The sequence below is a fragment of the Gallinula chloropus genome, assembly GCF_964237585.1.
Source record: "Gallinula chloropus genome assembly, chromosome: 3".
NCBI lineage: Eukaryota > Metazoa > Chordata > Aves > Gruiformes > Rallidae > Gallinula > Gallinula chloropus.
The window spans coordinates 116,449,278-116,469,094 of record NC_140087.1 but is presented as its reverse complement, the minus strand read 5'-3'; the positions used below and the strand labels follow the sequence as shown (position 1 = coordinate 116,469,094).

The 19,817-nt window shown below is 43.4% G+C and overlaps 1 protein-coding gene across 1 annotated transcript in view; it reads left to right on the top strand.

Annotated features, from left to right (window-relative positions):
• CD2AP (CD2 associated protein) overlaps nucleotides 1-19,817 on the top strand; it is a gene marked incomplete at its 5' end in the record, with an annotated part of 72,648 nt that overhangs the window by 11,342 nt on the left and 41,489 nt on the right. The window contains one exon of the mRNA XM_084261178.1: nucleotides 16,460-16,613. Coding sequence (XP_084117304.1) covers nucleotides 16,460-16,613 — 154 coding nt within the window. The remainder of the gene's footprint in view (nucleotides 1-16,459; nucleotides 16,614-19,817) is intronic.

Here is a 19,817-nt window from a genome sequence, read left to right as displayed (position 1 = left end):
CTAGGTTAGGTCAGCAGAAATAGGACCAGAGGGACATATGACCTGGTGGGGACAGGAGCAAGGGTTGCACCAAATTTTACATGTTTGGGTGCAAAATTCTGTGACTCTGCTTGAATATTTATTCCTTACTGAAAGGATCTTCTTCCTGTCCTGTTTTCATGCATTAGACGGGGATCTGGCTGAAACTAATTTTATGGTTAGATGCGGGGGTTTTTTTGGGGGGTATGTATGCTGGTTTGTTAAGAATTGAACTGAGACCAGGGTTTAACCTCTCCACGGTGAATTTGGATGGTAAATTATAGTCTGTGCTGATTTGAAAAAGATTGTATTTGAAGCTGAACGTGCACGTTACACATCAGATGTGCCTGGCCTCTTCAGGTACAGAATACTTAAATGCATAATCAAGACAGATTGAACTGGGTGAAGATGGACATCTTTTCTTTTTCAAATTTTATATATTTTTAGGGAAGATAAATCAGTTCTTTAAAAGAAGATTTTCATTGGACAACTGCAGAAGAATTGTGTGTGTGTGTGTGTGTGCCAAGTTCAGCTAGTTTTGGATTTTTTTTTCATTTTGTTAGCTTATTCTTCATCTTCTCCAAGGGCAGGAAAAAAGCTTGTGGCATTGCTGGCAGCTGCAGAGTGCCCTTAGCTGCTAGACAGCCTGTGGCTGCTCCTTGCCCGTTTAAAGGACAACCAAAACATCGACAGGAGGCTTATGGCTGCGTGCTGCCTGGATGTGTCGGATGCCCCAGATTCAGACAATGACATCACTACTACAGCTGATCAGTCCCCTCCTGTTCCCTCCTTCTGGGGTCTGCTAATACGATTTACTGACACTTTAGACCACTTTTGCATGCTTTTACAAAGGCATCTATTCTGTTGGAAGTATGACACACACAGTGTCACACGGAATGGTTGGGGTTAGAAGGGACCTCGAAATTTCATCTAGTCCAACCCCCCTGCCAGAGCAGGAGCACCCAGACTAAATCACACAGGAACACATCCAGGTGGAGTTTGAATGTCTCCAGAGAAGGAGACTCCACAACCTCTCTGGGCAGCCTGTTCCAGCGTTCAACTACCTCAGCTATTAACTTCATTTAAGCTGTTAAAGTTATGTAGGAGACAGCTATATTATTATGTCATCTTTTTTCTGATTATGTCATCTTTTTCTTTCTCAAGTCTTCTAAATGTTACAAAATAGATTTATGTATACATAAACAGATTTTTTTAAAGGGGAAGACAATGGCAGGAGAAGGAGTAATGGATTAAAACTAAAGGAAGGAAGGTTTAGATTAGGTATTAGGGGGAAGTATTTTACAGAGAGAGTGGTGAGGTGCTGGAACAGGCTGCCCAGAGAGGTGGTGGATGCCTCATCCCGTGAAGTGTTCAAGGCCAGGTTGGATGGGGTCCTGGGCAACCTTGTGTAGATCCATGCCTGGAGGCTGGTGTCCCTGCCTGTGGCAGAGGGCTTGGAGCTCTATGATCCTTGGGGTCCCATCAAACCCATGCCATTCTATGATTCTATATAGTGGTCAATTTGTTGTACAGATGAGTAGATGAACTAAGCACTATATGGTTTTAAAATACTCATGTGCAGAAGAGAATGCAAGGAAGCTTCCTGTCTTCCTGTGGATATTGATGTGATACTTGGTACCTTATGACATCAGCTTGTAACTTTTTGGTTGGGTTTTATCGGCTTCTACCCTAACTTTTTGACCTGTTGGAGCATGTCCAGAAGAGGGACACAAAAATGATCAGAGGGCTGGAGCACCTCTAGTATGAAGACAGGCTGAGAGAGTTGGGCTTGTTCAGCGTGGAGAAAAGAAGCGTCTCGGGGGACATTATAGTGGCCTATTAGAAAGCCTGGTGCCTATAAGAAAGCTGGGGAAGAACTGTTCGCAAGGGCATGGAGCAATAGGATGAGGGGTGATGGTTTTAAACTCAAAAAGGGCAGATTTAGGTTGGATATTAGGAAAAAGTTCCTCGATATGAGGGTGCTAGATCACTGGAACAGTGAGGTGCGCAGAGAGGTAGCAGAGGCCCCATCCCTGGAGGTATTGAAGGTCAAGCTTGATGGGGCTCTGAGTGATCTGATCTAGTGAAGATGTCCCTGCTTACTGCAGGGGGGTTGGACTAGAAGACCTCTAAAGGTCACTTCCAACCTTACACATTCTATGATTCTAACTATTGTGTTAAGCTGGAAGTGGTGATTTGGTGGTCATCCTTCTGCTCATTTGTGAAGGATTTTGTCCATACATAGCTGAGAAGGTTTTTAAGAGCTTGATTCACTTGTTTTATTTCATTTCTTGTTATCACAGCTTTGTAACGAGCTGTATTGTGAGTAACGTGACTTTCCATGGTAGTAAAACCAGTTCGATCGTTAAGCTCAAGGCAGTAACTCGAGCGAGGGAGGAGCAGCAGATAGATTAATTAGTAGCTTTCATCAGCTAAGCTGGAAAAGTTTGCCAGTAAGCTTCGGGGACGTTCTGGTGAAGAAGCTGGAGGCTCCTACAAGCGTATTTGGGATATGCACCACTTCAGCAGGGGACGTGCCTGCAGTAGAGCTGCTTTGGAGGAAACTTCTTGCCTGCGCAGGTGTGTGCAGCTGCCCCCCGCTTAGCGTAGCGCCGAGCCTGGTTCCTTTTCAGGTGAACTTTGCTCGCTGTGACATTTTTCTTCCTCCCCTTAAATAAAAAAAAAGTCTGCCACACTGGGTGTGTTCAAGCAAATATGTCCTTGGAAGCGGTAAGCGTGCTTTATTTTCCTTATGCTTTTTATAGCAAATATCGTGAACGGACTTGGTGTTTCGGGGTAATGTGTGTGTACAGCAGCACAAAGTTAAGAGCTGTAGTTGCAATATGGTTTTTAGATTTTGCTTAATACAGTTGTATAAATATAGTGTCAATTCTTGGCCTCAGAGTTGTTTGTGTAATAAATTTACTGGGGTTTGGTTTTGCTTATTTACCCTTCTGTAGTACGTAGAGACATGTAGGAGCTGCAGGCAGCTATGGTGCTTGCATAAAGAAGTTATTTTAAAAATGGTGGTTTGATTTTAGGGGTTACTTTCTTGTTCAACCTCCTGCTCTGTGTGTCCATGTAAACAAAAACTCCAAGCCCCTTAGGCTGCCCAGGGAGGTTGTAGAGTCTCCATCTCTGGAGATATTCAAGACCTCTCTGGACGCCTACCTGTGCGACCTGTCCTAAGGAACCTACTTTGGCAGAGGGGTTGGACCCGATGATCTCTTGAGGTCCCTTCTAACCCCTATGTTTCTGTGATTCTTTCCTTGCCCTAAAAGCCCCCTGTACCAAAACTGTGGAGTATCATCACAGCCACCTATCTCTATAAGGCTGCTGCCTCCTTCCTACATCCTCGCTGCTGGGATGCTATTAAGTACAGAGTATGCTGTGAACTGAAAATGCTGTGAACCGTCTAGAGAAGGTTTTTTTTTTGGCTGAAAATTCCTTTAAGCAAAGTGTCTTCCGTAATTCCTTTTCAAAAATAGAAAACTGACCTCACCCAGACCTTTAAACAGGAACCGTGGAGTTGGGAGGGATTGCGGGCGAGACAGTCGCTCTCTTCTGGGTCGTTCTTAACTCTTACCTAGGCACAATTAAATAGTGTAGTAACATTAATTAAAAAAACCCAGCAGAGTAATTACTGTAAGTTTTTCAACAATGTGTATAGGAGAAGCCATGTGTATCTGGTGGGAAGAAATTAGTATGTCTTGATAGAATGGAATAAAACATGCATCTATTGCTAAAATTTGAGGGTTTGCTCCTCTGCTGAGTGTTACACCAGAGAGCTGTTCTGTCCAAATTCTTTACAACCAAGGAAGACTTGGAGGAAATTAGACATGACATACTGTATCTATCTTATTGGTCAAATGATATTTCAGTTTATGGAGCTTTTTCCTTTGCTTTATTGTTATTTTGAGGAAACTGTCATCACAGAGGGCTGCGTAGGGAGGTGAGACTGAGGAGCTCCCTGGGGAGAGGCAGGCAGCCTGGCCAGTGAGAAGGTGGTGCTTGCTTTGAAGCTGGAAGTTCTTGTTTTTCAGAAACAAAGATAACATGCAAGATTGAAAGCCATCTTAAGTAATTTTGGCTTCAGTGCCGAGTATCTGAGAGAAACGATGGGTGTAAGCTGACTCTCTGTCTCCTTGCCAGGAGCCAAGCTGAGAGTTCAGGCTGGTGCTGTAACACCTCTTACTGATGTGACAGTGTGATCCATTATTCCTGCTGGTTTTTTTAATTCTGACTTCTGGAGAAAATATTGCCACTTGAAAGTGTGTTATCAGGGGGTGCCATGCGGGTTTGCCTGAGCTGCTCCCGCTAATCCTGTGTATCAACACATGTCTGAGATTTGTGAGAACTGTGATGATAATCCCTGTGCTTTTGGGGACTGAAAGATGGATCTTTACTAGCCTGCTATTTTAGCCTGGATAAATGAGGAAACAGGTTTCTTCCAACTGGAATGTCAGGATAAATGGCTTGGGTGATCCTTGCTTGTCATCCATTGTTTCTGGAAACAATACTACACCCCTCTAACAAACAAACAAACAGCTGAAAACATGGGCAGGTACAGCCGGTGGCACTGATTAGTAGGTACAGAGGCATGTATATGGGTCTCGGAGCTCATCATGGGTTATCCTCATCCCTGTGACTTCTGCAGTCTATTCCCTGGATTGACTGCTTGGGTTTGTATCAGTTGGGCACTGACCCTGTGGGCATGAAGAGAGGAGAAGACACGTCTTCAGGTTTGTTTGAATTTGCAGATGTTCTGAGACTTTGCACCGTGGAGCTGCTGTTGCTGACACAGCTCTGCCAGCACAGCCACTCCTGGGCACATGCACGAGAGGTTGTCCTTTCCTATCACTGCCATGGCCGTGTTGGGGTTTTATTGCCTTAGTTGGGGATGTGTGAATTGTTTGGTAGTCAAGGCAGTATAGGTATGCTGGTTAGAAAGTTACAGCATGAGAAGGTTACATGGCTAAGGGAATTACTTATCTTGATGGATCTTAAATGTCACAGATGCTTTCCTCAAAATTTAACTATTGAAGTGCAGAAACTTTGCTGATGTAATGCAGTCCTTTCTCTCACCTAGATGAGAGATGCTTTAAATTCTTTAAAAAAAATTAAAATAATCACCTTTCAAGGTTTCAGTTTGCATTTAAAAGTTGTTGTTTCATTGTAAGAGTAAAACCTGGTAGCATCGTAAAGTCTTCCATGGATGACTGTGAACACAGAATGAAGAAAACACTGATGCTTCTTTTAATGTTTAGTTTTTTAAAGTATATTCTGTGTTTTCAAATATTGTGTTGCCAAGAGCGTGGGAGAAATGGGAAATGCTTTTAGATACTGCCACAGCAGCAGTACAGGTATGGAAAGGAACCCGAGGTACTGTTCTGAAGGACTGCAGGATAAAATGTGATTAACAACTTGTGTGAATCCTGCTTAATATGCTAATTATTCTCTCTGATTTGAGTTACCCGAGTTTCTTGATTGTCCACGTGCCTCTTGCTTTTCCCAATGGTGTATCAACTTGTGTTGTTGCCCTGCTGTAACTGTGCCCTCCTGGATACTCACAGTGCTGCTCTCTGGGTCTGATGGCCTGTTGCACAAGCTGGTCTGGAAGGGGAATCAAGTATATGCAAGTAATTATTCCCTTAACCACATGAAATGCTCTGTACTTCCTTATTTAGCTTTTACATGTGATTTCTGTGCTATAAAATAGCTTCCTCTCCGAGTGCCGTAGCAAGGTAACTGTTCTGGTTGGAAGCTTGTGAGCAGGGTGTTCCATTGGATGGTGTCTGCAGCCACCACTGAGTGAACTCTGCAAAGCATCACCAGCATCTTGGCCCGCAGGAATTGACTGGCCCCTTGCAGAAAACCTTGTGTGTTTAAAAAAGAGGGTAGATGAGGTACTTTAGGGATATGGTTTAGCTTAGGACGGGAATGGTTGGACTTGATGATCTTAAAGGTCTTTTCCAACCTTGTGATTCTGTGCATTAGCCCTTCCCTATATACAGAGGTCTAAAATACAGCCATAAATACATACGCTGGAGTTCACACACACCGTGATACCAAAAAGGTCAGTTCTGCAGGTGCTGCAGCGTGTAGTGTTTCTCACATCCTGGGAGCTCTGGGTGTGCATTCCAGCACTGTATTTTGAGTACTTTTCCACACGTCTAATAAATGTGTGTACACCCAACACAGTTAATATTAAATCCGTTCTTTTGCCTTTTGTTTTTTTTTTTTTTATGAGGCTGAATGAAGTAATCTGCTCGTGAACTTGAAACTTAAACTTGGGTGAGGTTAGCTCATCTGGCCTGTCATCTCCTAACAGTCGCGTTGCTTCTGAATTAGTTTCTTTTCTTTGGGATGGGTGGGAAGCCAGCTGTCTCCTTCTGCGGTGTTCTCAGCATGAAATTTATTTTTGAATGTGTGTTTTCCTTCCTCGAATGCTGGGGTCTATGTAATATTACGAGCTGAGCTCGAAGTTAGATGTGGGGAATGTTCTGTAGGCTTAACGAGCTTTCTGGATAATTTTCACTTCCTTAAAAATGTTATTTTGGTGTATGTATGTGAATTCGTTAGCTTTGGACTTGGTGTAATAAGCTTTCAGACTGTTAGAAGCTGATGTTGATGGGCACTTAGCTGCTTACAAAGCAGGAGCAGGGAGCAGTACACAATTTCAGTTTAAAAAAACTAGTTAATGTGTAAATCTGTGATAAAACTTAATCTTAAAATCTCAGTGGATATTAAAGGAGATTTAGAGATTTGTATTTTTAGCCCTTCTTGGCAAATCTTTTAAACATTTTATTTTGTGTCTTGAGCAAGAGTTGTGGTGGGGTGTAGATGTGGCAATGTTTTAATGTGCTTTAACCTTTGTGCAGAGATGACCACGAGTGAAATGCTGGAAGTTTTACGGGGAATGGAAAGAGATGGGTGCCCTGGAGAAGGGACGTAGGGAAGAAGAAAGCTGAGTACAGTAATGGATGCAGGGAGCTGGGATGATGGTGAGAGGGAAAGGGGATGTTCTGAGTTAAACATCAGAGCAGACCTGCAGCAGTAAATGGATCGCACGTTTCTCTGGACCAGCAATAGTGATGCTTAACTGGGAGAAGGGGAAGAAATGTGTGTGCCTGCTGTACCTCGTGGGGGAAGCTTGATAAAACACCACGTGCTGTGGGAGCCAGGGCTGTCTTGCCCTCTGCCACGTGTGATTCTTGGCTTCATTGATCTGAAGCACTGTTCCATGGCTGGTGGTTGGCAGGACATTAACCATTAGTCTATAAAACAATTACAAGGAATATAATTCAATTTTCATATGTATAAGCAGGTAGAATAGAAAAGAAATATGATTAACATTTTAAGATGGTTTTTCTGGCTGTGAATGGGACTGCACCATAAAATATTATTTAGGTATTATTTTTAGAAGTATTTGAAGACTTTTTTTTTTCTTAATTAAATAGATGGGAAGCATTGCTATACACATCTGTGCTTCCATTAGTTGCTCCTGTTAGTTTAGGATTCTTTGCTCAAGTAGTGATCTGACTGCTGTGCTTTGCTGCGTCTGGTCTTTGGTCCTTGTGAAAGTAGATAGAAGTCTTTTGAACATCAGCATCTTAGGATGCTGAGATGGTGCATGTTTTGAGGTGTTTTGTGTTTTGCATTCATTAGTGAGACCTCAGATTGGACTCTATTTTGATACTTGTTTGACACAAGCGATATAGGTATCCAGTTTGCCACAATAAAAATTAATCTATATATAAAAATTAAAATATAGATATGTATGCTAATTAAATTTATACACGTATGTGTGTATATGTATATATAATCTGTATCAAGATTCTAATTCTGCCTCGATGTTCCATCTGTAGAGATGAGGTTTCTTTCCTTATTTGGGGAAAGTCCAGTTGTTCTCCTGTTCTTCACCTTCAAATATGACATTTGTTCAGTGGCTTGAGTTTTAGTCTGGAAGTTTGAAGTGACTTAGTAATTGATTTCTTTTTATGCTTCCCAGAGATCCTGCTTATTCCATGTGTTACATGTTGGGAGAAAGAAGCGATACCTTGTCTGATTGATTGATGCCATTCTTCCAAACAGGGAGGCAGTATGATTATTTGATCTATATTTGGCATAGGCTATAACACATGGTAGGCTGCTGGTACCTTGTTAAGCTTCACATCGAGTGCCATGATGTGGGTGTGATTTAATAGAAGGAAGCTCTGGGGTTCTGTCTGCAAACTGGAGAAGTGTGTGCCTGGCTTGAGTTACTTCTGTAGCCAATAATATTTTATTCTTGAGGAGGGGAAAGTTAGAAATTGTGATTTGAATCTGAGGCAGGCACAGACATTAACAGTTAAACTTTCTGAAAACATTCCTTCAACTATTTATGAGACTTTGCTATGCATGGAGAGTCCAGAGATACCTTCTGGTATCACTTGATGGAGAAGTTAATCTACCAGGACTTTGCATCCTTGCTTGCCGTACTCTCGTGTTTGAAGCATGTGAAAACTTGAGATGTAAATGGATAGCTCAGTGTAAAACTCCTTATAAGAAAAATTTAGGGGAATTTTCAAAGCCATGCCCAGATGCTAAGGGCATTTGAGCCGGTGCTGCACTGTGTTGCGGCCCTTTGGCCACAGCTGCACCCACAGCATTATGTGCCTGTAGCTCCTGGGAAAACTGCAGGGGATTCATGTCTGCTGGAAGCTCTTTTCTAACCTTAGACTTGAGCAGAAATGCCTTTGACTGGGTAGTACCAAGTCACAATACAAAGGAATTTCAGTTTTGGAAGAGGCAAAGGTGAGGAGTGATGCTGCCATAGTGTTGGTTCAGCCTGATGGTGGGTCAGCTCTAAACTAAACTAACCCCAATGATTTACTGCTCAACGGCCCCTACTTGGGCCATAAATTAGGCCAAAAAACCCCAACCCGTGACACATGTTAAACTGCCCAGGAGGTAATTTGTCTTGCAAAACAAAGGTTATCAAGTTTGTCCATTCTTCAGATGGTAACCACTTTCATCTGTAAAGTGATTTGTTTCTATTTTCAAGAGTAACGTTTAATCCTCTGGGGAGCCAGGGGCAGTGTGTGACCTCTCCCAGCCGAGCTCTTCTGTTGGGAGGTGGAACCTGCTCTGACCTCCTGAACGCTCCGAGAAAAGAGCTCAGGAGCTTCCCAGCTATTGTGGTTCATAAATTATCTTGACCCGTCCCTTCATTTCATGACAGGTGTGGCAAAGGGATGGGGCAGATAGGAATAGCTGCAAATTATTGTTATTCTTTCTTTGATTTTTATTAAATACTTTAACCTCTGTGCGTGCCTGAGTTGATGATGAGAAAACGTTGAAGGAGGAGATGCTGGCGAAATGAAAGGACATGGGAGATCTTGGATTTAAGAGACTGGAGCTGTTACATCTGCCCTGTGCCTGCCTGTCTGTTGCTGCAGCTAAGACTGTAAATGTCAGGAGTAATGGCTGCTTTAATAATTAGCAATGAAGATTTTTGGAACCACAGTGTTTCATCACTTGAACAGATGATGGATGACAATGTCTGCTCTGTATGCAGCTGTACAGATTTTTATATGTATCTATATAGTCACATACATACATGTTATTTTTCAGTGATGGGGTTTTGCAGGCTGTGAGGGGAAGAGGTAAACTTGTATAAATGACACTGTTGCCTCTAGATTCATCACAAGCTTCCAATTCCTCCCTCTCCCCTAAAATGACAAGATAAATTCTGGCTTCCTTATATTCTGCCCAGTAAAACAGGAATCATAAACTTAATTGCCAGTGCAGGGGTTCTTTACTGCTGTTCTGATGGGGAGGGAAAGAGATGAGATAATTGTATGTGGAGATTCAGACATTTACCTGTGTGTTTTCTTCATCTCGGCCTCTTTAGAGATTGAGACCATTTGCTGCTGCTTGAGGTTATGCTTTGAAATGTATTTGGGGAATAACAGAAATGCATATCGCCTTTCTAAAAGCTGATTTTCATGTTGTTTTCCCTGGAAACAACCATTTTTAGACGTTTTACTTTGTCCTTGATATAATGACACATAAAGAAGGAGATGGGTGGCTGGAGTCTTAATATATGGAAAATCTAGCTGCGGATTTAGGTTTGCTGGATGATGAACTTCTCTGTGCCTCATAATTCAGGCATAGGCCTCATATTTATAATCCTTTGTTGCTCATGTCCTTTCAGACGATCTGACCTCCTTTCTCTATCTCCAGTGCCCCACTGATTTTTGTGCTCTTTGCTTCTGGCGAGAGAGGCGGGGAGGATCCTGCTGTCCCCGCCGGAGCGATGCGTGGGCAAGCAGCTGATGGTGGGAAGGCTGCTGCTTGCTTGATCGCCTAAAAAGTAGGTCAGGACTGCCTGCTTATTTATTTATTCTAATGGGCATCATGAGGCTGCAGGTGAATTTTTGTCTGTGTATAAAGAAGAGTAATTTTTGTTTCGTGTGATTTTGAGATTTTTATATACAAACATATACATTTCCCTGAGGAACTGTTAAACTGTGGCAGGTGCAATTAAAAGTAAAGCTCCTTAAGATCACCCCCATCTTTTCTTTGCTGTTGAGTTAGATTTATACACACTTTTGCATATCAGCTTGTAGTGATTTCGGCAGGTTTCGTAAATGTTGGGAAACAGGCGTTTAGTGGGGATTGTGAAAACTTAGAACCTTTGTGACTAGTCCTGTAGTCTGCAACAGAAAGAGTGGGTGGTTACTTCCCAGTTGAGTCTGGTGTATGCCAAGAGACAGTCTGTATTGACTGTCTGCTGCCAAGTCGCAAATGCATAAAATCTGCGTTGCTAATGGAAACACTGACAAGCCTTGAGCTGCAGTCGACTGGCATAATAAAAACATTAAAATTTCCATCTGGAGTTAATGTCAGATTTTCATTTTGGTTTCACTAGCTGGCAGCTTGGTGGTGGCCTCATCTCAAAACGAGCTGAAGTGTCCTGGTGGTTTTTTTTTGTTGGTATTGTCAAAGCAGAGCCTCTGTTAGTTTGGATACATGGATCTGACTTTTAAAACCAGCAAAAACAAAGGAAGAAAAAAATGCTTCACTTGTTGTGAAGTCGGAGAATGAAGAGTATTGGTCATGTTCAGGTTGTATGTTGTGGTACCTGGGTCATCTTATCTTTGGTTTGGATGCAGAAATGAGACCTGTGGGCAATGTTGTTTTCCAGCCACTCAAAGTCAGACCAGCTGTTGAGGCAGAGATGTGAAAATTACAGACCGTTATTAACGGGGCATTTGTTAACGCTTGAATCAATTAGTGTCAGTTGTCAGAGATCCGGACAAACGTGTATCTTACAAGTGCCTTTGTAAAACCTTAGTGTGTCCCCACCAGGTCAGGGAGTCATAACAGTGATGCTTAGGATGAAATTGCTGGCAGTGATGGGTATGTATGTCAGAAGACAGTGACCTTTGCTTTTGGAAATGAATCTTAGAGCAGTTTCCTACGGTCAGGACTGATATGAAATACAGGTCTGTGTCGTAGCATACATCATGCAGGTGTGGAGACCAGGGATTCCTGAATTTGCCTTAACTTGATTAGGTTTAAATGTGCTTTTTAATGCCCTGAGGAAGGATAATTAATACTGAAGTTCCCCTTTAGAAGAAGGGGAAGAACCAAAAAACAGTGCTTGCTTTACGAGGGTGTTCTAAAGGGTGGTAGGTCGAGTGTGGAAAAATCGGTTGCTGATTTATCCATGCGCTGCTTACTAACCCTTCTGTAGTTTTGTCCCAACTACATCTGGTCTAGCTGCTATAGCAGTAGACTCTTGTGTGGTTATTTTTTCCACAAGCACCTTCACATGATGTTACGGTGTCATGGTTTAACCCCAGCTGACAACTAAACACCATGCAGCAGCTTGTGCACTCTCCCCAGCTCTGGTGGGATGGGGGAAAGAACCAGAAGGGTAAAAGTGAGAAAACTCGTGGGTTGAGATAAAGACAGTTTAATAATTGAAAGATAATAACAAAACATTGTAATGAAAAGGGAAATAACAAGAGGAGAAAGAGAAATAAACCCCAAGAAAAACAAGTGATGCAGATGAAAACCAGTCGCTCAACACCCACCAACCCCTGCCCAGCCAAACTCTGAGCAGTGACTGCCATCCCCTGGTAAACTCCCCATAGTTTATATACTAACCATGACATCAAATGTTATGGAATATACCTTTGGACACTCAGGTAGCTGTCCTGGCTGTGCACCCTCCCAACTGTTTCTCTCTGGCAGGGCACGAGAAGCTGAAAGGTCCTTGGCTTGGTGTAAGCACCACTCAGCAACAACTAAAAACATCGGTGTGTTATCAACATTGCTGTGATGTTAAACCACAAACACAGCACTACACCAGCTGCTAGGAAGAAAACTAACTCTACCCCAGCCGAAACTGGGACACATGGTCACAGCATGCTGTCTGATACCCAGAGTAAAGCATCGCTGCTGTCTCTGGTCCGAGCGTGGCTGATACCTCAGCCCTTCGCCCATGCCTGTTCATGGCAAACTCTCTGCTCCTGTTTTTGTGTCACGCACATTTTGAACGTTTCCTTGCCTCCTCCTTCCTTTTATATGTTGTGGATTAGGAAGGTTTCTTTTAACTGTGTGTTGAGGTATTCAACTTTAATGTCTTAGCTGTGTTAGGTAGGTCTGCTGGTACCAGTCTCTCCCAGAGTCCAGTCATTCTTTCTGGTTTATGCTAATGAAATTCTTTTTCAGTAAATCTTTGGATCTGTTGGCAAGATTTTCTGTTGCTTACTTGACAAGATTTTACTATTACTTACTTGGGATCTCTTACCTTTTAATCTAATTTCAATATTTATTCTGTTAATTTGACCATCATTAGACTTTGAGGATTTCCTACCTGTCACCACATCAACTGCTGCTTCAAGCCAGGCAAGAAAGTCACTCAAGCATCCCACCTTTCATTTTTTGGTCTTTGATCTTTTACTGTGGTCGCTGTTTTTGTTATGGACAACAGTGAATGACTTGAAGCCTATCAATTACTTTGCTGCCTTTGATACTACTGCTGGACCTGTGCTTACTACAAATTATTGATAAAGGTGATACTTACCTTACAACCTGCTCTAGCATTTGGAAGTGGTTTTGTGGGTTTTGTGTTTTGGTGGTTTTTTTATTAGAAGTAGGTCATGGTTTTGACCAGGCTACCTGTGTATATCTTCCCCATTTCTCACTCTCATCTCTGCTTTGCACAAAGTTATTGCAGCAGTTACTTCTGAAGCCTTGTGTAACCTGCAAACCCCTGGGACGGGACATGGAGCTGACCCCTTGCTGGAAAGTGTTATGATTGAGAAAGCAGTTAAATGGGGAAACTTTAGTTTCTGGAGCAGCTGGAAGCTTTTGGAAGCTGTATAATTTTCAAAGCAAAAGATTATAATTTTAAAAATCCAGGGGTAGATCAGGGGTAGTCAAACTTTCAAATGCTGATACATTTTTAAGTTGAATACTGTGGCTTTGTCAAGCTGCTAGAAAGGTGTTGGCCAACGTGGCTTCACTAAAGGCAAATCGTGCCTAACAAATTTGATGGCCTTCTATGATGCAGTTACAGCACTGGTGGATAAGGGAAGTGCAACTGATGTCATCTACCTGGACTTGTGCAAAGCATGACATCAATGTGTCCAAACTGGAAAGATGTGGATTTGATGGATGGTCCACTCAGTGGATAACGAATTGGTTGGATGGTCGCACTGAGTTGCAGTCAACAGCTCAGTGTCCAAGAGTGGACCAGTGATGAGTGTGTTCTGCAGGGGTCTGTGCTGGGACTGCCCTGATGGAAAATCTCTGTTGGAGACATGGAAAATGGGATCAAGTGCTCCCTCAGCAAGTTTGCTGATGACACCAAACTATGTGGTACAGTTGACATGCTGGAGGGAAGGGATGCCATCCTGAGGGACCCTGACAGGCAGGCCCATGTGAACAGCATGAAGTTTAACAAGGCTGAGTGCAGGGTCCTGCACGTGGGTCAGAGCAATCCCAAGCACAACTACAGGCTAGGTGGAGAATGGATGGAGAGCAGCCCTGAGGAGAAGGGTTTGATGGTACTGGTGGACCAGAAGCTCACCGTGAGCCAGCAATGTGGGCTTCAACCTAGAAAGCCAACCATGCCCCGAGCTGAATGAGCAGCAGTGTGACCAGCAGGCTGAGGAGGGGATTCTGCCTCTCTGCTCTGATGAGACCTCACCTGCAGTACTGTGTCAAGCTCTGGGGCCTCCGTACAAGACAGGCATAGACTTATTGGAGCAGGTCCAGAGGAGGCCACAAAGATGATCTGAGGACTGGAGCACCTCCCCTGTGAAGACAGGCTGAGAGAGTTGGGCTTGTTCAGCCTGGAGAAGAGAAGGCTCTGGGGACAAGTTATTGCAGTTTTCCATCACGTAAAGGAGCTACAGGAAAGCTGGAGAGGGACTGTAGGGCAGGGAATGATAGGACAAGGGGTAATGGGTTTAAGCTGAAGGAGAGGAGATTTAGGTTAGATATGCAGAAGAAACGTTTTTATTCTGAGGCTGGTGAGGCCCTGGCACAGGGTTACCCAGAGAAGCTGTGGCTGCCCCTGGATCCCTGGCAGGTTTGAATGAGGCCTTGGTCTAGGGGCGGATGTCCCTGCCCATGGCAGAGGGGTTGGACTGGACAACATTTAAGGTCGCTTCCAACCCAAACCAGTCTATGATGTGATTCGATGAATGAAGTGAACTGGAGGAAAAATCATTTTATGGCGAAGAAGTTGCTTGACGAATATGAAGCAAAGGACTTAACTGGTGACTTGTCCGGATAGAGGAGATTTGACAGTGGGGATGCCTCAGGATCTGACTGTGGTACCAGTTTTGTTTGTCTGGAGAGGGCATGTAGCAGCAGACGGTCCCATTTTATGAGTGCTGTTACGCTGTTACATAGTTCAGTGCCATACTGATAGCAAGGAGCTGAGCAGGCAAAAAAGCTGGCAGAGGAGTCTGCAGGTAGGTAAATGCCAAGGAATGTGTATAAGGAAAGGCAATCCATATCCATAATGGGCCTGCATGGAACTACCAGCTGTGAGTTGAGCATCAGCTCATGTGTATCTGCCGTTGCTTTTGGTTCTCTGGAGTACTTGGTTCTGGGTGCAGTGAAAGCCCAAACGCAGGCAGGGTGCCAGGTGTCATCAGATCTCTTGAGAACAGGAGGGGATGAGTGGCTAGATGGTTAAGGGGATGGAGCAACTGCCTGGTGAGATGGGGGCTGACAAGGCTGACGCTCTTCATTTGAGAGGATAAAACTAAGGGGGGATATGTTCCAGCTTTACACAGCCTCGGATGTACCAATAAACCAATCGCAGTGATGGGGAGCGTGCACTGGGATTAGTGAAGTGTCAGCTTAAAACAGATGAGGGTTCCTTGACCTAGCAGAGAGTAAGTATCTGGCCTCTGTCCCCAAGGAAGCTGTGGAGGCAGGCAGGACCACGGACCCAGAAAGGCATTAGACAGCTTCCTCTGCAGACTTGAAAAGGAGATGGGAGGGGATGTATCTCCTAAGTGAAAAACTCTTATGGGTGCTGTGGGAATGTGGGAGGAGTTGGGTTGCCAGCTAGCTCTCTAAAAAGCCTCTGGGATTGGGACTTCTGGGAGCTGCGTTCTGCACTGGATGGGTCATTGATCTGACTTAATGGGTTTCTTCTTGTGCAAAGTGATGGTTTCCTTACTTCAGAATATTTGTTCTCTGGTGGAGTCTCATTTAATGAGCTGATGCACTAGAGTAACTGCTGAGTGCATGGCCTTTTCTGTCAAGAACTGATGCTTCCTTGTTTATAGGCTTCTCAGTCCTGACTAGCACATTCAATTCCAGTGATAACTCCTTAATTTAGAAACATAAGGTTGGAGATAATTACCAGAAAAATTATGTGTGTGTCTCTTGTCTCCTACACTTTCCCCTCACTTCCTCCCACTTCTATTTCTTGCCTCTCGTTTGCTTTTCCACAGTCAGCACTATGTCTGCATCTTATCTGTAACCAACCTTTGAGCTTTCTGAGGCAGAGCTGATGACCTAGTAGACTTTTATATACTAGAATATTGGATTTAGTGCCGTACCCTATGGGTCTGTTACTGAAATTGTATTTCAAAAATGTTTTCAGAAATGAACTGTGGGTTAAGACATGGAACTTTTGGGTTCAAAGCTGCATTTCTTAGGTTGGATTAGGTGGTTAAAACACTGCCCTTATTTTCTGAATTTTCTGAACACATCAATGTACCTTTTTACCAGCATGATTGTATAGAAGGGTCAAGTTTATTAAGGCCTTTAGCATGTTTATGATCTTTGAGGATAGTATGTTACACACCAAAGGGTAAGTACCTGAAATCTGTTAGTCTGTGGAGCGGCTATCTAAAAACACTGAGCTGGATGATATCTGGAATGGCTTCTCAGTCTTGTAAATCTCTTGTTTCAGGAGGTTAAGAAGGATGTAGAGCCCAAGGATGATGCTGTACCAGTCAGGAGGGAGAAATCTGGCAACGTAGCCAGCCTTGTGCAGCGTATGAGCACCTATGGGCTTCCAGCAGGAGGATTTCAGCCTCATCCCGCATCCAAGAGCTTCAAGAAGAGTACGTAGTCTTTCTGGTTCCTTCAATTGCATAAGCTGCTGATGTGAATGTTTTCAATAAACATGAATTACTTAATGTCTGACTTAGTTTTAAGGTTCTACAGAAAACTAGCGCCATGAGAGGAAAAATCTTTGATTCTAAGCCGATTCTGCTCCTGATTGCATGTGCAGAGAGCTTACATGTAGTTCTTAGCAGCAGCAATGGGAATGAAATTTCCTAGGAACAGAATTATTCCCCTTCCAGGTTCCAGAGAGCTGTTCTGTAACTTCATGCATGTGAGCTCTGCCTGTATTATCAGGTACCTGAAGGAGAACTGCAGGTCTGTTTATAATAATCACAAGTGTTCCTGCAGTCATTTCTTCTAAACAAAAATTTTGCCACAGATTTAGGGTTTTGTGACAAGGAGAGGTTTTCTACTTCAGGTTCCTCTGGTTTGGTAGGCTTGTTTCTAGTGTGAAATAAAGTGGGGCTGGTGCTGTCTTAAGAAAATGTAGTGGTCTTCCTTTGATTGTAACTGTAGCCCCCGGGATGGTCAGGAATGCAGACCTAGTGCCCTCTGCATCTGTGATTTCTGTGGGTTTATGTCAGTATTTAAATCAAGTTGAATAAAACTTAGAGCAGAAGCCCTAACGTTTCCTGCATCCAGAAAAGTGACTTGTGATTTGTACTCAGACACCTACGTCTTAGAAGAGACATTGCTGTAAATCACTCTGGCTTCCTCTTTCTTACAAGATACTGCAGGCGTTTATGATTTAAGCTTGCCTTCTTAAAGGCAGAGTTCAGAACATGCCATTTCTGGTATGGTTCTGCTTTGAGTTTTTGCCTATAAAAGAAGAGCCAGAAATTGTCTTTTAAAACCTTGAGATGGAACTGCCACATTTACAGATTTGTGGAAACCTTCTTCTAGAACTAAGGATGTTACCTTCGCAGTTACTTTTCAGCGACTCTGATCTGCATGTACACATTGGCACGGGCACATGTGTGCCTGTTAGATGTTTGCATCAGCAGGCTTTTGCAAATCTAGCCTGAAGGGTTAACTCTGTTCCTAGATTATTGCAACCACACTCTGGAAGAGAATCAGCATGATCCTCATGGGTCCTTAAAACTCAGGTTACTCTATGAACATGATTTGATCCCAGTTCAGGTGTCCACTACTCATTCTGGTCTCTGTAACCCTGGAACAACCCCAGATTTCTGTCCTCAGCTGGTGACTACATGGCCGTGGCCAAAGTAGTAGGTACAACTTGGTCTCAGGCTCTGCAGTGCTCTGTCTAGTCTCATTCTCCTAGAATAAAATGGTGTTCCAGCACTTCCCTTTAAGCACACAAATGTTTACTTGGCACAAGGACAATCTCTGCATTTCCATTTACTTGCTGCTCCCTCTTTCCTGGAAGACAAAAGAGCTCCTGCAGATCCTGTTTGCTGTGTGCCTGGGTAATCGCTCACTCCTTTCAAAAGGTTTCCAGTGCTTAGTCTTTCCATTTCTGGTTCCTAACCTGGTAAAACGAAGTCTACAAAGTTACAAAGAACGTTAAGCTTCTTTAATAGCAAGTTTCCAATGTCCAGTGAGGTAGGGTGTCTCTTCCTGGCAAGTCTTTTATATAGGGTGGGTGGCAAGCTGCAGGCAGTGTTCCTATCAATTAGATGGCTGCCTTTATTCAGGAACAGGAAAACACAGGAACCATGCTAAATTATGGCAAGAAAGGCTAAATTTTGTTTACCCTGTACAAAACAAATAAAACCTGAAGCCCGACAGGTTGTTTTGGAAAGGGACAGAATTGCCTGAGGCTGCTAGCCCAGCAGTCCTGCTGTACCACATGAGGCTGGAGTGTTTTCTAAGGAGATCAGTTAGCTTCCTTAAGTTAATCAAGGGGGTTTTCAAAACTGGAAGGCAGCGCTTCCTAAACTGTGTATCACTGAAAACACACTGCAGGTGAAGAGCGAGTTCTGGATGCGAAGTGTATCTGTGGTTTTGTTTCCTCCCCTCTTAGTTAGATAGAATTACAATAGGAAAAGGAATGCTGAAATCAGAGTTCTGTTAAATGGCCATGACATTTAATTTGCCTTTTTTGGTATCGGTTAATCTCATGGAGAGGAGGAGCCCTGAAAGCGCTGCAGGAGGTAGTAAAGGCCAGTGAACCGTTTCTTGCAATTACTGCTAAGCTAACAATCCCTCTGGGCTGATGCAGGAGTTTCGTGGAGTCAAAAGAAGGGTGTATTATGTGGGCAATTACGTGTTATTAGGAATAACCCGCAGAGCTTCATACTTCTGGTTTGTTTGTTTCCTGCCCCTTTTAAGCTCTTTGAAGCCCACACCATATATCAGCATGTAGAAAGCTCTTGATTTGGCGTGTTTGCTCTTAGAAATGTCATATGCTGAATATTACTCGGATGCCTGGTGTGTTTTGTACTGAGGATGCTGGGTGTGGTGGTCATTAAAGGTCGCTATTCGAAGACATAGATCAATCTTGGAGGTAGTATCTGTGTTTTGAAATGATTTTACCCAGCTGATCTTAATTGCTGAAGCTTGAGTATGGAAGGAGTGCACAGCATGACAGAGAGTATGGAAATTATAGAGCTCCTGGGAGCGTAAGCTTTACCACTTCATATTTTCACTTGAGCTGTGGCACGTTGGTTTTGAGGAGTACAGAGATCATGTGTGGGTCATAGCTCATGATGCCACCTTCAAAAGCAGCACTGACTGCTCTGTTGTGGGACAGGTCTGAAGGCACAGCTGCTTGTTGGAAGGAGAAATACCTGAACTCTCTGGGTTCAGCAGCAGTGTCGCTCCAGGATACGTGCAGAGTAAACGGGTAATCCTAGGTTCGCATCACTCTGCCTGAGGGGTTGTTGGAAGCCACTTCAATGCTCTCCTCTCTTGGGATGTCATTTTGTCTTTTTAATGCCTGCAAAGCTTTAATGATGTGTGGCAAACATCTGAAGACTGCCCTCTCATTCTAATTTTGCCTTTGTCAAACGCTGCTAATTGAAGTTCAGGTTAAACTTTGAGAAAAGGGGAAGGTTTTTGCATTTACAGATAAAAATAAGCTTGGATTTTGAAATATGAGCCGAGCAAATGTTAGTGTTACCTCAGACCTGTAGTTAGCAAGGGCTTTCTTAGAGGGCAGAGAGGCCATGGCACTTCAGTGTTGTGCAGTACAAAATACTTGCTATCCCTAGCAGGATTCCTTAAAGACTGGAGGC